Source organism: Leptosomus discolor, chromosome 1 (genome assembly GCF_034619465.1).
Source record: "Leptosomus discolor isolate bLepDis1 chromosome 1, bLepDis1.hap2, whole genome shotgun sequence".
NCBI classification, from domain to species: Eukaryota; Metazoa; Chordata; class Aves; order Leptosomiformes; family Leptosomidae; genus Leptosomus; species Leptosomus discolor.
This window is the reverse complement of record NC_141391.1, coordinates 29132392-29149821: the sequence shown is the minus strand read 5'-3', so window position 1 is coordinate 29149821 and position 17430 is coordinate 29132392. Positions and strand designations below refer to the sequence as shown.

Here is a 17430-nt window from a genome sequence, read left to right as displayed (position 1 = left end):
CAAAAATAGATGGAAATAGGTGAGAACTGCTAAAAAAAAGAGTAATCTTTTCTGTTTAAGGTATCACTTTTTTTTTTTAAAGAGCTGTAGAGCACAGAGATTTGTATTTTTGTTGTAAAAATTACGCAGCTACTATTCTCGTTGGAAAATCAGTCAAATGTGTTGAATGTATATGTGTGTGTGGGGTGGCTGCTGTTGTTAGGCAAACATTGAGCAGGATAACTCTGAGCTTCCTTATCAGATGCGCCAGAGATACCTCGTGTTGAAGGAAGCAGACAGCAGAGGAGGAGTGAATGGGGGGTCTTTGAATAATTGACGGAGGAGGAAAAAGGAGGATTGAGCCCATGGACATTTTGCCGGTTTCCATTATTTGAGCCTGACGTGTGCAATTTGTTTTTAAGTGATAGGTCCTGAACTCAGCTCATGCCTTGAGCATTTCATTAAAAGGAATGTCTAAGGGGGCGCTAGGCTTTGTTAAAATAGTAATTGATGCCTAGATATCTTCAAGGTACTAGGTCCAGATCCTTTGGTCACTGCTCCAAAGCTGAGTTTTGGAAGTACCTTTTTTACAAAGCCAGTCTTGGAAGAAACATTCTTTCCTTCAGCTCCCTCTCCTTCCCAGGTAAATGAGGAACCTGTAGTTAAATCAGCAGTTGCTAATTGTAGTCCTTTTAAGAGATAGAAACTTGATCTTGTGGCAAACATCAGCTAGATTGTAAATGTTGAGATCAAGACTCTGCCCTGTGAGCAGATAAGTATTCTGTTATCTTGTCTGATTTTATTACTTTTATTCCAGGGGGCAAGTAGGGAGTAAGGGAAGAGGAAAGGTTGGAGAATGGGTAGGGTAGGTGAGCTTTCCTATTATTAAAGACCAAGCACTGTGAAGTAGATACATTCAATATTGCTCAAGTGTAAAAGCAGGTAAACTGCTATTACCTAGGTTTACTCTCACCTTCTACCGCTGCTTTTTTTGGAACTTCAGATACCATCTTTGTCAGACAGAGGCTCCAGTACAATATTGCTCTATTGGAGAGGCTCCTTTGTATCTTGGTCAAGCTGGCATAGTTAAATTTAATTTAAAGTAGAAGTAGAGAACGGTGATGCCAGGTGTCAAGCCTGGCATATAGACAACTGGTGGTGGGAGAGAAAGGGAAGAAAAAATAATTGAGGCACATGATTTTATCTTTGTGAAAACTATCTTTGTCCCAACTATTATTGCCCAGTTGGCAATAACTTGGCTCAGCCCCATCCCCAGTTGCTATGTTTCAGGGGCTGACATAGCAACTTTGGAAGTTGGCAGCTCGAAAATGTCCATGGGCTATTCCGATTTACAGACAAGCAGATCTGCGCTTTCTTGCATGTCTCCTTTTACTTTCATTTAGTTACACACTTGAAATTTGAGGATGGGGGAAGGAGTTCTTCTGTCATTGCTGGTTTGCCAGAAATGTTCTGCAGGTAAGTTGGTAAATGTGTTCCACCTCCAAAAAAACGATCTTTTTGAATGGCTGTGGTGCACTGAGATGTGCTGGGGTAGTCTGTAGATGTTTGTGGGGAGAGCGAGTTATCTTGCCAAGCACCTTTATTTTTGAATCAGAAGTCTGTGTTTTCCTAGAAAATGAGATCTTTCAAAGTTCATGTTAGGGGGATCCAAAATAAGGTATTATTAGGTGGGGTCATTCACTCTGCTGTTTGAAAACAGAGTGCTGGTTTTTTGAGCCTGTGTGCTTGGAGGACTTGAGGCATGAATATGATGTTATGTCAAAATGCAAACTTAAATTTTCAAGATATATTTTTCATAAAGATGGCCACAGGAAAACATGTAGTGAAACAGTCATGTTTCATACCTCTTATTTATTGGGATTTCTAAGACTTCTCTAATGGCAGAGAGGCAGAAATCCTGCTGCATGACTGAGAATTGAATGCTTGAAAAATAAAGTCCAACTTAGCCCTATAGAAAAAAATCCTTGAGAAATTCCTGAAATGGAGTTCCATAATTTCTGCTTTGGTGCAGAGACTGTTTTGAATGAATTGTGTGACTTTTGGAACGATGTCTCTCTTTTCTAATCCAGAGGGCGTACTCTTAGGAGTCACGATGGGTTAGTAATCATGTCCCCAGCAGACCATGATCCTGATGAGCAGCGGGGATGGCACGTAGTTCAAAGGCTCTTTTCTAACTCTCTGCCTTAGTGTCAGGGTGAACGTAGGCAAACAGTGCCTTGCTGGGGCTCTGCCTCTTCCAACTGTGTTACCTGCAATGCCTGGCTGCATCTGAGCTGACTCCAGAAGAGCTTTGTTGGTTTTCCTATGATTTCAAAACCAACCTTCAGCAAATATGGTTACTTTATATTCAGCTTTTCCTTTACATCCTGTTTCTTGCTCCTGTTCATTTGTGTTTTGCTCTGGTCATGCTTGTGAGACAAATCATAGCTGTGTTTGCAGGTTGCAAAGCTGTGTAAAATTATGAATTATCTTCTTGCCATTGTAAGTCAGCAGTGGACAGGAAGAAAGTTGAAAAGGCAGCGTATTGCTGCGTAGGCACTTGATGTTGTTACAGTGTGATATAAGTTAAAATATTGCTTATTTCCTTTTCGCTGTTCAAAACAACCTGAAGCATGTTATGACCAGGATCTAAACAATAACTTAAAAAGTAAAAACAAATGTTTTAACAGAGAAAGGCATGGTCTGCCAAATACTCTGTGTAATTTATGACTACATGAATAATCAACAAACAAAATACTTGAAAACACCTGACTTTCCAGGGGAAGACTTTAATTTCTTTTTTTTTTAAAAAAAAGAAGATGTGGAAACTGAAAATAATCCAAAAATTGAACAAGAGCAGCAAGGGCTGCAGTGTCTGCTGGTTTGCCAGCAGTTTAATGAATCTGTGGACATAAATCCATAGATGTATCAATGACAAATTATTATAAAACTCCATAAACAAACTTGGGTTGAGACATAATATTGGAAAACATGCCTCAGTAAACATGCTTGCTTTTTTTCCCATTTCATCCTTGCTTTTAAAGAGGCCGTTATGTGATCCACAGAGTAAGTAACTTCCTGTGTCTTGATAGCTGTTGCAAATGACAGCTCCTACTGCTGACATTCCTGCTATTTTTAATCTGATGTAAGTTGGTGTCCTGTAAATTTTTTTTTTTTAAATTTAGTTTTTGAAACGAATGCCCTATTCTGACCTAATAAGTCAATTTGCTCAAGAAAAGAGCTTGTGTGTCTTCAGAGCTGCACAGAGGGCTGTGTTGCTTCTCTCTCTGAAATTCTGCAAGAAGGAAAACTAAACTGTGGTACTTAAAAGAAGCAAAAGCTGTCAGAAGGAGACAAATACTGAGCAAGTCCTTGTAAGGTGTCTTAAGATTTCCTTATTTCAGCCCTTTGAATTGGTTAGGGCATTTTAGATCCCTGTCTTGGCTGTGGTTTTGCCATAGTGCTTTAGTGCCTGTCTGAGGAGAGCTCCTTTGCCTTCCTCATCTTCAGGCAAAGGCTCGGGAGGGATGGGAGGCCCATGGCAGCCTTTGTGAGTGCGAAGTTGGATGTTGCAGTCCTTAAATCTGAATAACTAGCCAGGCAGGCTCAGGCTGCCCAGTTACCCATGAGCTTCTCATTGAAGGGGGGGTGGGAGCGATGGTGGTGAAGTTTGCACCAAGCGAAGACTGTGACCTCCAGGAGGAGGGAGCCTAATCCAAAAGTTGGTAAGAATTTTTTGAGTTTGTGAGATTAGTGAAGGGGGATGGGAGGCTTTTAAAAAACAGTGTTTTCTTCTCTGAACTGATGAGTGTGATGGCAGTGTCCTTCCTGGGATGCCTCCTGTTGCACCTGGCAGTCCCCAGTGTACCCAGAGCAGACTCTGTCCAGGGGAATGGAAGAAGTGAGGTGTGCTGGTGATGCCAGTCTCCTTGCATATATCAAATGGAGAGAAATAGTAATGAGAGGAGATTAATTAGACCTTGTTAGCAGGAGGAAAAGAGCAGCCAAAAGGCCTCACAAGCCTTGTTTTTGCATAACAGCACCCTGCTGTGGGAGCTGTCTTATCTTGTGTCCAGCGTGGTCCTGCACCTCTGTAGCATCACGTATGTATGTAAAAGGTCCCAAGTCCTTTTTATTGTCCTTATTGTAATATTTTACTGTTCTTAACAAAAATGGGTGTTTGGGTATTGTGATGAATGCCGATGCACCAGAGCTCTTGGGCTTTACTCTGTCAGTTCCATTTTCATCATTAAAAACTTGGCTTTTTCTTGTCCTTTTTACTTTCTTGTTTGGGAAGGAGGAGAGCAAGTAAATACAGAGCTGATGGTTTAAGTCACTGTTGCCAGATGACGTTCTATGGGAATGTGGACTTGCCAGTATGTAGATTGTAAATAGTCCTTTGATTTAATAAGGGTCTGTTAAGTACAGAGCACAGCCTACAGTAGTGAGGGAATAGGAATGCTTCCAAAATCAGTGTGAGGGAAGAAATTGCCCTTTAGATTTCCGTCCTCTATATGTCCAGCTTGCTTTGAGAAATAGTACTCTGCCTCCTGTAGCTTACTGAAAGTTGCGAGTGTGTCTGGGGGTAACTTGGTTCAGAGTTGGTGCTACACATTTGCAAGATTGGGTGACTGTGGCTTTGTAATGCTCAACAGATGTCATAAAAACCAGTGATGAGTGCCAGCGTTTCTTGAAACTGCAGCCGGGAGAACGTCATGGAAAGCAGTGTTCAAGAGGAAGACACTGGCATGAACAGTGCAACCACCCATCAGGAGTCCTCAGCGTCCTGAGACCCTCTTGCAAGAAAATAAACTAAAATTCCTTCAAGTATAAATCACACCTTATGTGAAAGAGGGTGGCTGCAACTGGCCAGACAGTGGAGTGCACACTGGAATATGGCTCTAGGCTATAATGGAATTTGGATGAGGGTTTTTTGTGGGCATTGTGGTAGTAAATCATATTATATAAAATCTACTAGGCTATGGGAGCAAGCTTGAATTGGAAAGAGCTCTCCCAAAGAGAGTGTGCTGGTGGTCTGGCATGCTTCTGTGGTGGGGGAAAAATGTACTAAGGCAGACTGTGTTCAAAGAAGCTGAGCAGAAACACAATACCTAGTATATGTGCTGCCTCTTTAGGAGGTACAAAGAGGAGTAATTGGAAATCTCTGCTTGCTTCTTTTAACTTTGGAGTAAAGAGCAAGTACGAAAAACAGAACACAAAAGAAAAATGAGCAAATATTGACTGCATAAGGCAATAGCCTTTATCTACGTATTTGCAGATGATGCAGTAGTTTAAAGAGAACTGAAATCTGATCCTGTTTAAGCCATTTTAATAAAAACTTAAGAATTTTTTTTCTGCTAATATTTTGGTTACAAGAAAAGGATATTTTATTTGCTTTTAAAGGAGAGATAAAGGGATAAGTGGCTAGAGGAAAAATAAATCGTAAAAACAGGGGCTTTATACACTGGACTGTACTCACATACAAAAGAAGCTAAAGGAAAGAGAAATGTCCCTGTCTTCTTTCCTCAGTTTCTCTTGGTTACTACAGCAACATCAGATATTTACAACATTAGGTGAAATCCAGAGGGTGGTTGTTATTTTTAAGCTGACACTGTCCCCTTACAAATGTAACACCTTCAGCATCTTTACCACTAGATGTAGTAAAGAGTCTCTAAAGATGCACTAAAACAAACAAAAAATCCTGCTCAACTCTGTTTTATTTTCCTTCTTGTAGTTTTGGCTACTACACTAAAATTTTGCTAGCCTATCCTTGCACTTGCTGTAGTCAAAGATCAAATGCGTAGTGAGATGCAGTGTAAGATATCGTTCAGCCTGTAAATGGAAGGCTTTGCCCTTCTTTTTACAAGACTTGCAGTTTCCTTCAGCCAGGGATTTCCTGTGGGGCACAGCTAACCCTGCTGCAAAGGAAGCTTGCAGCTTTCATTGACTCTTTGTTTCTGAAAAACTAGTGTGCAGTGACACCCATGTCCGGAGAATTTGAATCCTTTGCTTGCTAAAGGCAAAGGCTCCCTCTGCTATGCTAGTACGAGTGTAATAAGGAGATTTTTATATATTTTTTCAATCTACACAATCTACATCAACGCAACTTTTTATATTATGGTGTCCGTACCTCCCCCTTGGTATGTTGCTTCCCAAGGTAAGAAATACAGACGGGCTTGGTGCCCTTCCTGTGAACAAGGAAATATCTCTCTGCTGCCTTGTCAGATGAGTTTGTGTGTCGTAGGAGCACTGTGTGTAGGAGCAGTGCTGCAGGTGCTCTTCGCTCCATCTGTGGATCCACGGCTGCAAACTGGCAGCTGCTCCTTCTCTGTGTCCCTAAGGAGAGGTCTATGGCCAGGCAGTGGGCGTTGTTGCAGGTGAAATGAAGTCCTCAAGCCTTTTCAGCCATTGCTAGCCCGTGGGCAGCACAGCAAATGTGATGGACTAGCCCGGGTCACCAGTGCATCCTTCTTTGCTTTACCAGCCTCAGTTTTGACTTATTTTCCACTGTTGTGGGTAGCCTATTGCTTGTAAATCCATCAGGTTGTGGTAATCATTCCAACCCCTACGTTATCAGTGATTTTGTGAAAGCAAGTAGTCTTGATCCATGAAGTTGAAGAGAAGATGTGTGGCTCCCTAGTAAAGCATCCAACTGAAGCCGAACATTTAGGGTTAGGTCTGCTTGTGCCTTTGCCTAGGCAAGTGGCACATGACTGCTTTGGTCATTATGCAGGGCTTTTTTTATGTAAAGCTTATGTGACTTCTTAGGCAGGGATCTTTTCCGGGTTATTTCACTTACCGTATTAAAGCTTTTGGAGTAATCGTGTCTGGTTTTCTTTTTTTTTTTTTTTTTTTAATCTCTATCTCTTTTTTTTTAAAGTTTTTGGAAATTCTCTGTGTGTCCACAAAGACCAATGCAAAAGATGAGCACTATTTTTGGACTATGATGTTTCTCACCTCTGTGGTTTAGACTGAGACTTTGGCCTGTTTTTCACCTTACTGCTTCTTATTGGTGAGAACATGTTACCAGTACTCCTTTTAAGGTTATCTGCTAGTCTAATAAGTATTGATATATTTAGCATGTATACACATTTGTACCTCTTAATTAGAGCTAATGAATGTCAATAAAAAGCAGCTTAGTTTTAGAAAGAAAAAAAAAAAGGGGAAGCTTTCTATAAACAGTGCTGTAGTCTTTGTGATGAATTGGGTGTAACCGTGGAGAGTGGCAGAGGTGAAACAGGCTGTCTGTTAAACAGGAAACGAGTGATTAACATTTTTTGTCCTACTGATCATAATTATTCCCACCGGCTGAAAAAAAATAAACATCCCTTAGTCTCTCTTTACTATAGTCACAGAATAAAATTTTAAGCTATTAGTCATTCTGGCATTATATGGATGAACTGCTACTTTATTACTCCAAATTTTTATTTATTCTAATAAACTTTGCTTAAAAATGTGACTCATGTTTTCCTTGCAATAACCTGCTTGTGCTCTGCATTCAAGCCGTTTGCTTTGCCTCAAACCGTTACTGCTGCTGTGGTGCCTGCGTCCCCTATGCAGTTGCATTCCTGGTTGCTGCGTTAGAGGCTGCAGTGAATAATTGTAAGAGGGCTACCTGCCCATCATGAATCGCAGCAGCCTTCCTCATGGCTTATTGCACTACAGATAGTTTTAATGGTTTTAATCCCTTTGATGAGCATACATTAGCAGTGGTGCATGGTGCTAATCTTGGCTGCGCTGTCATTTGGTGTGGCATTGGCATATCTGCAGATGTTCTCTCACTTATCTTTCTCGAGCAAAAGCTGTATTTTTCTTGTATGCCTGATGGCCTATATTCTGTAGGACTGTTTTGAAAAACATTAATTATATCCCTGACCTCTGATGGTTTGTTAATTGAATCCTTTATCAGTTTTTCTATGATAGCATCTGGAACTGATGTCAGGGCACCCAGGTTATGCATGTGTCCTCCTGCTTTGCTGGTTTTGCATTACTGATTGTGCTTGAAGAGGGAGGAGAAGAGGCCTCAGTTATAAGGCATCCTGACTTTGAAATGTTCCTCTTTGATGAGGCCCCAGTGTTGGCCTCCTGTGTTACTAGTGGACTTGGGAAATGCTTCTTCGTCATAAGCTGTATACATATATATTGCATACATGTATATGTTCCTATTTGTGGCAAACAGAAATGTTTATTTACAAATATGGAATCCTTATATTTGTCAAACGCTTGTTTTCAATCTGGTGGAATAGAAAGCTCACTGCATCAGTTTTGTAAAGGCAGTGTTAGCATTTGTCTGGATCACCAAATACATAGTTATCTCCGCTAGCTTTGATTTTTTTTTTTTTAATCTGATATTTATTTCTTCCCTTATTTTCTACACTTCACAACTTTTGTTTTATCCTGATGGCTCTTTGCTTTTTTTTCTTTCTTTTTTATAATATTGTGCTGCCTTCTTATTGTTGCCTTTCTTTCACCTGTGAAAACCAATAGATTTTTAGACAAACCTGTTGGCTGTCTTGGCTTTCCAGATGATTTTACCAGAGAGGGGAGGAAGTTCCATTTGACAAATCCCTTTTAAAAATCTCACAGTTTTCATATGCATCTTCGTCTGTTGTTTTTCCTAATCAGTGTCACTTAGTTTCCTTGGCTTTGAAATGCTAGCAAATGTTTATATATTTGGTGTATGCTGTGTTGATATTATGTCATGCCTGTATTGTGGTTATAGAAATAAATATAGTTGTAAAACAGAGTATTGGCACTGATGCAGGTGATCGTTAACCTGGTTGTGGCTCTGTTGCTCTCTTGGAGGTACAGAAAACATAAGGGTGGCCATAAGAAGTTTTGGTTGGGGTCATCATATGTGGAACAGTATCCAGGTTTGTGCTTCCCCTGAATGTATACTTCTCATACTGTGCTTTACCTTGTTTGTGGTTTTTGTGCTTGTTCTTTCTAAATGCCCATGTAGGGAAAGTAGACAGGCATTATCATCTTATTAGAAACGTCCAGACTGCCATTATGGAAAAGTACTTCAAAAGAGTCTGCCTGGAAGAAAGAGCAGGGTATCTGGGGAGAGCAATTGGGAATTACTCAAATACATGTCAGTAGAGCTGCCAGTTCTGACATGTAAGTATGGATAGCCAAGTCCCTTAAAAATCAATGTCTGGAGCTGTGCCCATATTATCTGTTACTACATACCATGTTCCAGAGGAGAAAGCTCCAGTGGTTGTGAAATCCTATCTAGTCCCTGGTGTCACATGTGGCAGCAGGATGCAACCTGGAGGATGGCCAAGCCCCCTTGGTGTCCAAAGTTTTTTAGTCTTCTACAGCTATGAGGAGGAAGCATAGGAGAGTATAAATCTGTGGACTTAACTGCAGAATATGCAGGACTTGGATTAATGCCATTGACATGTCATCATACGAGTCCCCCCTCTGTGCAGGACAGACATGTATAGTGACCATACCGTGGTAACAGGGTCTGTCCCATTCTTGTACATTTGTGCATGGAACAAGGGGTGCATTGCTGAAGTCTTATCAAATGAAACAGTCTATGAAAGTATCTCCATGTGTGGAGATGGTGATTCCTGGGTGGTGGTCTGTGAAAAACCCTTGCTATGCCACTGTCTGTAATGACGAGCACAAGAGAAACAGTGCAGGATCCCTCTGGCAAGATTGAAGTGTTTCTGCACTTCTTCCAGCTGATGCTTTTTAACTGTATAACAGTGCAGGACAAAAATTAAGTCAAACAAAAGCACCCCCCCAAGAACAAAGGACCCAAAAAAGCATGACCTGTTTGGGAGGAAATCCTGCCCTTCCACCTTCATGCAGCTGCAGGTGGCAAATTGCCAGGATCTTCTAAATATGACTCTTTGACCTGAGGCTGAGTGACATGCTTTCAGTCCACCCTCTTATCTGAAAATGGAGAAGGTTTCTGAGCTGTAATCAAAGAATGTTACAATTGGGTGTCAAAGATAGCTATTTCATTAGCATTTGAAGCTTGTGACACTGCAGCCAGATGTGTGGTTGTGTTGGTGAACAATGTGGTATCAGGAACCTTTCTGAGAGAAACCAGGCTAAGGCTGTTTTATGAACAATTGTGCTATCTGTTGACCAAACGCTTTTGAGTATCCAACACTAGCTCTGAGGCAAACCCAAGCTTCATGTGCAGCATCTGCATCTGAACTTCTTGTATCTCGTAGTTGTTAGATAAGACAAACAGGATTGCCTTACACCAGACTGCTGTACCAAGGAAATTCTGGTGCATCTGGAGTTATCAGTGTTCTCTTTCCTCCTTAGCCTCCTCACTCTGCTCCTGCAAACTTGGCAGGATGGCTGGAAACCACAGCAAAGTGGGTGCAGGCAGTGTAACTGTTCCAAGCAGACCTTCCTGTTTTACCAGACATGGTCTAGCTTAGCCTTGGATAGATGCTATGTGGTGCCACTTGCCACAGTTAGCCCCTGCTGCTGCTGTCTGTCTGGTAATGCTGAAGGAACCCTAACCAAATGTGCTGGTGAGCTTCCTGTTCTTTGCATACTTTCCTAGGAGTTTTTTTGTGCCTTCTTTTTAGAGTGGTCCTTGCTACTGGGGTTCCAAGAAGAGGAGGTAGTTTGAACGTCTGGACCTGCTGTAGAGTCCCCATACACAGACCTTGAGAGACAGGTCTGATGTTCTCTGTAACAGCATATGGAAATCCTGGGGTCTTCCCTTCTCTGCTGCAAAGCTTTTGCTTTGGTGTTGCCTCCGCAGAGGGACTCTGCTGGTTCCAAATCCTGCTGTAAGCTGTCAGTATCAGGACAGGTTAACACAGCTGGCTCATGTGCCAGCCACCGCTGATCACAACAGAGACTTTCAACACTGATGATGTTAGCTGATGGGTCTCTGAACTTCTCTGCTATCAGTCCTCAGCCCTGACTTTTTTTGCCAAGCATCTTCCTATTGCAGTATTCTCTATCAGTTAAAATAAATAAATAATCAATCTCCCCCCTTCTCTTTTTTTTTTTTTTCCCTTTTTTTTTGAATTGTGCTTATCTTGGAGGGTCTTGAGGGTTGTATTCCCTTAAAATTTCTCCCCAGCTTTCAAATCCATTTCAGAGATTGTTTGGAGAGATCTGAAAACTACAGTCAGATACTATGCCCAAATCTGTATTTGTAGCCATTTCAGCTGATGGTAGTGCAAGCTGACTAGCAACATGTGTAGGCTGTCCCCTTGGATGAGGTGTAGGAAGCTGAGATGTCTTCTGAATGAAAAATTGGCGGGCTGTCAGTAGACAGTTAATTTTAATAGAAATGCTTGACCTTGTATTATGGAAGCAGTCTTGCTCTTATGGCCTCTTATGGACTCCCTGTTTGTTATGGCTGCATCTGCCACCAGAGGCCAACTCCTTCTGCCTTTGTTCCTAGTTACTGGTGAATCTTTTCTGAAATGCCATGGCGTGCTTTATTGCAGTACCATCAGCATATGTACCTTGATAGCAAATCCACTCATTTTTGTAAAATGTATTGACTGTTGCATCCATTCCTTGCTCTCCTTTTTGGTGGCTATCGCGGCCCTGTGGCTGAATGGGTGCTGCCTGTGCCTGTGTGTGAGGGTGGGGGAAACCATGGTCGCTCATAGGTGCTTTTACAAAGTTTGGGTCTTGCAGCTACCTGGATGCTCACAGATCCTCAGTTAGATCCTGCTTGGAGAGGTTTGCAGTGGGGTTAAACAGGAGCTCTGCTCTGCGTCCCTCTCCCTCGCACGCTCCAAGGGCCAGGGTGGAGGGAAGATGGCCAATGTGACTGTGTGGTCTCGTGTCAGTAAGTACAGGCTTACAACGTTGTCAAGTTTAACAAGGCAACTTTACTTGTAACAGGGGTATGATTTTTTTTCGGCAATTAGGTTCAACTTGAGTTGCATGTTTCAGTATGAATATCTTGGGTTTAAATGCAGTATTAGATATCAGCAGAGCTGCTTGCACCCAGGGATTAAATGGCTAAGACCTTTATTTCTTTAGTTTTTTTAAAATGTAAGGCAGTTTGATTTTTTTGTTGTTGTTGTTGCTTAGAAGAGCAGCAAGCAGGGCATTCTCACAGCAGTGCAGTTCAGCTGTAGGAAATGTTGGAAATGCAGCTGAATGATATAGGTGTGTAGATTCAAAAGAATCATTTTCTTGACTGCGTGAGTTTTATTAGCTGGTATGTGCTCATCACGTTGCATTTAGCAGATACTGATTTTGCATATTTTTGCTCTTAAATCAGCAAGTAGCGATAAGCATATCCACAGTTCCTGGTCTGTGTGCTGAAGTATGACATGAAGTTGGTTCACAGACGAAACAGGAGCGGAGGCTCTCTTGTGCTTTATCTCAAAGGCAGAAACTCAATCCCAGGAAACACCCCACAGGTGGCAGCAGGCCTGCTGCCATCCGGACGAGGTTTTGATAAAATTCCAGCACGGATGCTCTCAGAGCAATCTGGCATGCGTCACCGCTGTGCGGAAACCCGCCTCAAAATGTGTCTGCTTGCTTTTCGTGTCATTCAGGCCAGGTTTTGGGAGACTTTGCCTCGAAGTCCTGCTGAAAGCCGCAGCTGAAGGCATCTCGTGGCGTGCTGGGGCCGATGGTGCCACCGAGCACCCTGGCCACTGACAGCTGCGCCGCTCCTCCGGCTGCCAGCATCCACTGCTGAAACTATACTTTTTTTTATCAGGTCATGTTTGTGTCTGGCAAAGATTTGTAGACACAACATCATTAACAGCAGTGCATATTTTCCCAAGATTTACCTCTTCAACACTTTTTCCAAATTAGTAAATCATAGCTTCTTTAATGTCCTGCTGGCTGCATGAAAAACAGGAATTTATGTAACAAGCTCTGGGCCGCAAACCTTTTCCTGTTAGGAAAATTTTTTTTTCATTGCTGGCAGAGTTAGGAGACAGCTCTGTTACTCAAAGAGCGACCTCAGATGTCCTCAGTACAATCATACCAGATTATAGCATTTTTGATGACTAAGGAATAGCAGTGATTTCTTAAATATTTAACACTTCTGTTGCAGAGAAGAGGGAACTGAGTCTTAGAATGGTATTTTCTCTGCCTGATGTTTTGTGTGTTTGATATGCCTATTTTGATAGTAAACAGTAGGCCTGAGCCAACTGGGTATGTTTACAAAATACAGTAAAAAAAATGAACTGGCGCAGGAGGTTTTTTAATCAACAGACGTGCAGAACAACTTTATTGCGACATTTCTAGAGCTGGACTTGTGTCAGCCGGGGATTCGGCTGTGGCCCTCGAGTGAAAACAACAGGCTGTGCCAAGCAGACCTCACGAGGCTTCTCGGTCAGCCCTTGGGGCCACGGGCAAGTCCAAAGCTGAATTTTTGGGCTTACCCTCCTGATGTGTTAACTGCACCTGGTGAAAATAAAATTTCAAGGCCTTGCTTAACACTCTGTAGCTAGACAGAGGATGAGATTTTGATTGTGGGGTTACTTGCAGTGAAGAGATACAGCCCTATGTTAATTATGAGTTAATATGAGAGTGGCTCCTTTTCAAAATTGAATAAGGAAACACTCAAATTGTTGCTGATGTACGGTTAACTGGGATAATTTGTTAAAGGTGGTTCTTTGGAGGGGAAGGAGAGGTTGGAAAGGCTTCTGAGGTTAGGCACGTGGTTTGACACCTTGCTGTGCTGGTTGAACAATGAGCTGCCATGAGGCCATGTTCTGCCATCTTCTGCTGTCAGAGAACACCTTGTGCCCCTGTTTGGGGTGACACTGTGCTCCTCTGGGGGTTGTCTCAGGACATGGCTGCCTGTAAGGTGTTACAGGACTGTAACACATCCTTGCTGCCCTCATCTGCTGAAAGTCTCCTCTTTGACCCTAGTGTAACCATTTCTGTTGAGCTCAGCAGGTGGCCAAGCCTGCTTTGGCTGGTTGGCTTTCCGTGGTCTACAACGTGTCATGGCCCTTGCAGGGAATTTGAGCCTGTTGTCTCTGATTTGATCGAGGCCTCATGAGATGACTGTTTTCACCTGACGCCTCCATGTGGTCTTTGCTCCTGTTCTTCTGTCAGCTGGATGTATAGGCAATGGGAAAAGATGTGCATCTTTGAGAAAGCAGGTGTGCACAGGAAGACAGGTAGAGTAGAGAAGGTGAAGGAAGACATTTCTGGAGATGCTGCTGTCACAGGCAGTACTGCGGGTTGGAAAATACAGCAAAAGCAGCCAGAGACCTGAACAGTGATTGTGTCCTTCGTCCTCTGATTTGCCTCATAAGGCACGCAAAGCTCCATGGGCTGTATCATCCTCGTGGTTTGGTGCTGTAGTGGGTCTTGGGGGTCAAGTTAAAAACTTGTGAGAAGGTAGTAGATGGGAGGAAAAAGGTAGAAAAACAGGAAAGAGAGAACAGAGCTTTTGTAGATCTGGCAGCCATTTAGTATTTTGGGATAATTGGCCTACTGGTCAAGATCAGCCTTACTACTGCTTTCTAGAAACAGTCTTTCCATTTTTGCTCCCCCCAATTTTTCTTTAGACACCTAGCTAAAAATTACTATGAATGCAAGATGGCTACTGCAACACTGATTTTTCTGTATTGATGTCTAATTTCTGGTTTACCCATTTCATGTGTTGTTTTGTGGTTCCCTCCTGCTTGTTCTATGTAAATTGCAGTCCTAGTGTAGACTGTGGGTCCCCATGTAGACTGTGCTACTGTCCCACCCTCCTACCAAAATCTATGGCTGACTATTTCAGCGCACTTTGAACTTATGGCCTTTTGTTAACAATTATGTAAAAGTATAGGTCAGCTTTTCTGTTGATATAATATTCTTTACGTGTGCTCAGTAGAAAATTACATGAGGAAAAAAGTGTTTGTCCACAGCTCGATAATGCAAAGGGTAGTCTTTTGTTAACAGGTCAACCCATGGGCTTGGATTTTGGGTGTTTTTTGGTTTCTTCTTTCTTTTTGTATTTAAGAACAAAACACGAAACATTACTCGTGTCTGAGGAGATAATGAAAAGCTTCTCTGGTCAGTCTTGGCACAAGATATCTTGTGTCCTCAGGTATTAGGAGAGTCAATTTTGCATATTAAAATGTTAATTTTGAAAGAGAAAGATGGTTTTAAGACATAGGTTTTAAATGCAATTTTCTCTATGCTGCTTGCATTCCTTTCTCCCTTATGACTTCTTAGGCAATTTGTGATGTTTATTTATAAAAATTAGAACTTAATTCTCAACTGGTTTTCTGTATGTGTTTTCTGACATAACACAAGTAATATGCTTAGTGGCAATACTCACAAGCATGGTATGTTTGCAGGGTTTAAGGATGTGCAGGATGAGAACCCATTATAAGGACCATAGAACAGGATCTAGCACTCCTGAACTTTGTGTAAAATAATAAAAATAATAAAAATCCTTAAATGCAATCAGATTCAACTCATTAGCATGAAGCTGGTAATGAGATCTTCAGTCCTATTTTTTGTCTTGTACTATATTTTGTCTCCTTTATGAGGAATTTGTATTTCAGAATAGCTCTTTCAGTATTTTATTTACTTTTTATGGTGTCAGATGTGACAGGGCCACATGACAGACAAATTGACGTGGCAACTCTTTCCAAGCTCGTTTCAGCCAATTCTGAGTGGTGAGCTGATAAAAGATGTTTCTAGAATGGCATGTTTTCCCATTTCATGATTACCTCTATGTTTCTAACAAAATGAGAGTATGTTTGCAAAGATAAATATTAGTATGCCATTAAAGACACGTTTTCTGTTTCTTATACCTTATTTCGTTTTTCAGAATTCAATCCGTCACAACCTGTCTCTGCACAGCAAGTTCATCAGAGTGCAGAATGAGGGAACAGGGAAGAGTTCCTGGTGGATGCTCAACCCTGAAGGAGGAAAGAGTGGCAAATCTCCTAGGAGGCGGGCAGCATCCATGGATAACAACAGCAAGTTTGCCAAAAGCAGAGGCAGGGCTGCCAAGAAAAAAGCATCTCTTCAGTCTGGTCAAGAGGGAAATGGTGACAGCCCTGGATCGCAGTTCTCGAAGTGGCCTGCAAGCCCCAACTCTCATAGTAATGATGACTTTGATAACTGGAGTACATTTCGACCTAGAACTAGCTCTAATGCTAGTACGATTAGTGGAAGACTTTCTCCTATTTTGCCAGAGCAAGATGATCTTGGAGATGGGGATGTGCACTCCATGGTATACCCATCATCAGCCACCAAAATGACTTCTACTCTACCCAGCCTTTCAGAGATGAGTAATTCTGAGAACATGGAAAATCTTTTGGATAACCTTAATCTCTTGTCACCTAATACGTCAATGACTGTGTCAACGCAGTCGACATCTGCTACCCTGATGCAACAAACACCAGGTTACTCATTTGCATCCTCAACCACAAGTATAGGTTCACAAAATCCAGACTACAGGAAATTTACGTATGCTCAAGCTAGCATGAACTCTTTGCCCCAGATTCCTATGCAGACTCTTCAAGACAGTAAATCAAGCTATGGATCGATGAGCCAATATAACTGTCCCGCAGGACTTCTGAAGGAGTTACTGACTTCCGATTCTCCGCCGCACAATGATATCTTGGCATCAGTAGACACTGGTGTTTCCCAGGCTGGTGGCAGGGCGCTGGGCCAAAGTGTGCTGATGGTCACTAACTCTGTGATGCCAACTTATGGCAGTCAACAGCCCCACAATAAAATGATGAACCCTAACACCCGCCCTCACCAAGGACATAACCAGCCAACACCTGCAGTTAATGGTCGTGCCTTGTCACACACAGTGAACACCATGTCACATACATCAGGTCTAAATCGCTTGTCGACAGTGAAGACTTCATTACAAGTGCCTATGAGTCATCCGATGCAGATGAATGCTATGAACCCATATGCTCCTGTTAACAGTTGCAATGGCTATGGAAGGGTGGGAATTGTTTCCCTCCACCAGGAGAAGCTTCCTAGTGACTTAGATGACATGTTAATTGAACGGTTGGACTGTGACATGGAGTCGATTATCCGTAATGACCTTATGGATGGAGAAACGTTAGATTTTAACTTTGACAGTGTATTGCCTAACCAAAGTTTTCAGCACAGCGTAAAGACAACCACACACAGTTGGGTGTCAGGCTAGGATGTAGTAGGAGGTAAGCTGTGCTTTTTATAATAAATTTGAAAAAAAGCTAAAGGGAAAAGAGATGTCAAACTGCTTAAAATCTGAATGGTCTTCTGTGTTGGCATGTGAAGTGCCTCTGTTACAGTCAGTCACTTTCCAGTCCTTTGTTAGTTTGAAAATCAGGTTTGCACCACTGCATTAGGATTGCTGTGTATCAACTTTTGTTACTTTGTGTGGAGCGCTAACGTTTTGCCATTAATGTTTTAAACAAAAAACTTGCTGGTAGCTAGCAATGAATACATTTTTTTTTTTTCCCATTTAAGATGTGTTAAGCTAGTTTGAGCATATTTTAATAGATTTAATCTTTTGGTGTG

At 42.0% G+C, this 17430-nt stretch overlaps 1 protein-coding gene across 1 annotated transcript in view; it reads left to right on the top strand.

The window, feature by feature from the left end:
* The window catches only part of FOXO1 (forkhead box O1), a 61484-nt gene extending 44410 nt beyond the window's left edge, over window positions 1-17074 (top strand). The window contains exon 2 of the mRNA XM_086481913.1: window positions 15731-17074. Within this exon, the coding sequence (XP_086338039.1) occupies window positions 15731-17074 (1344 nt within the window). The remainder of the gene's footprint in view (window positions 1-15730) is intronic.
* The last annotated feature ends 356 nt before the right edge of the window (window positions 17075-17430 follow it).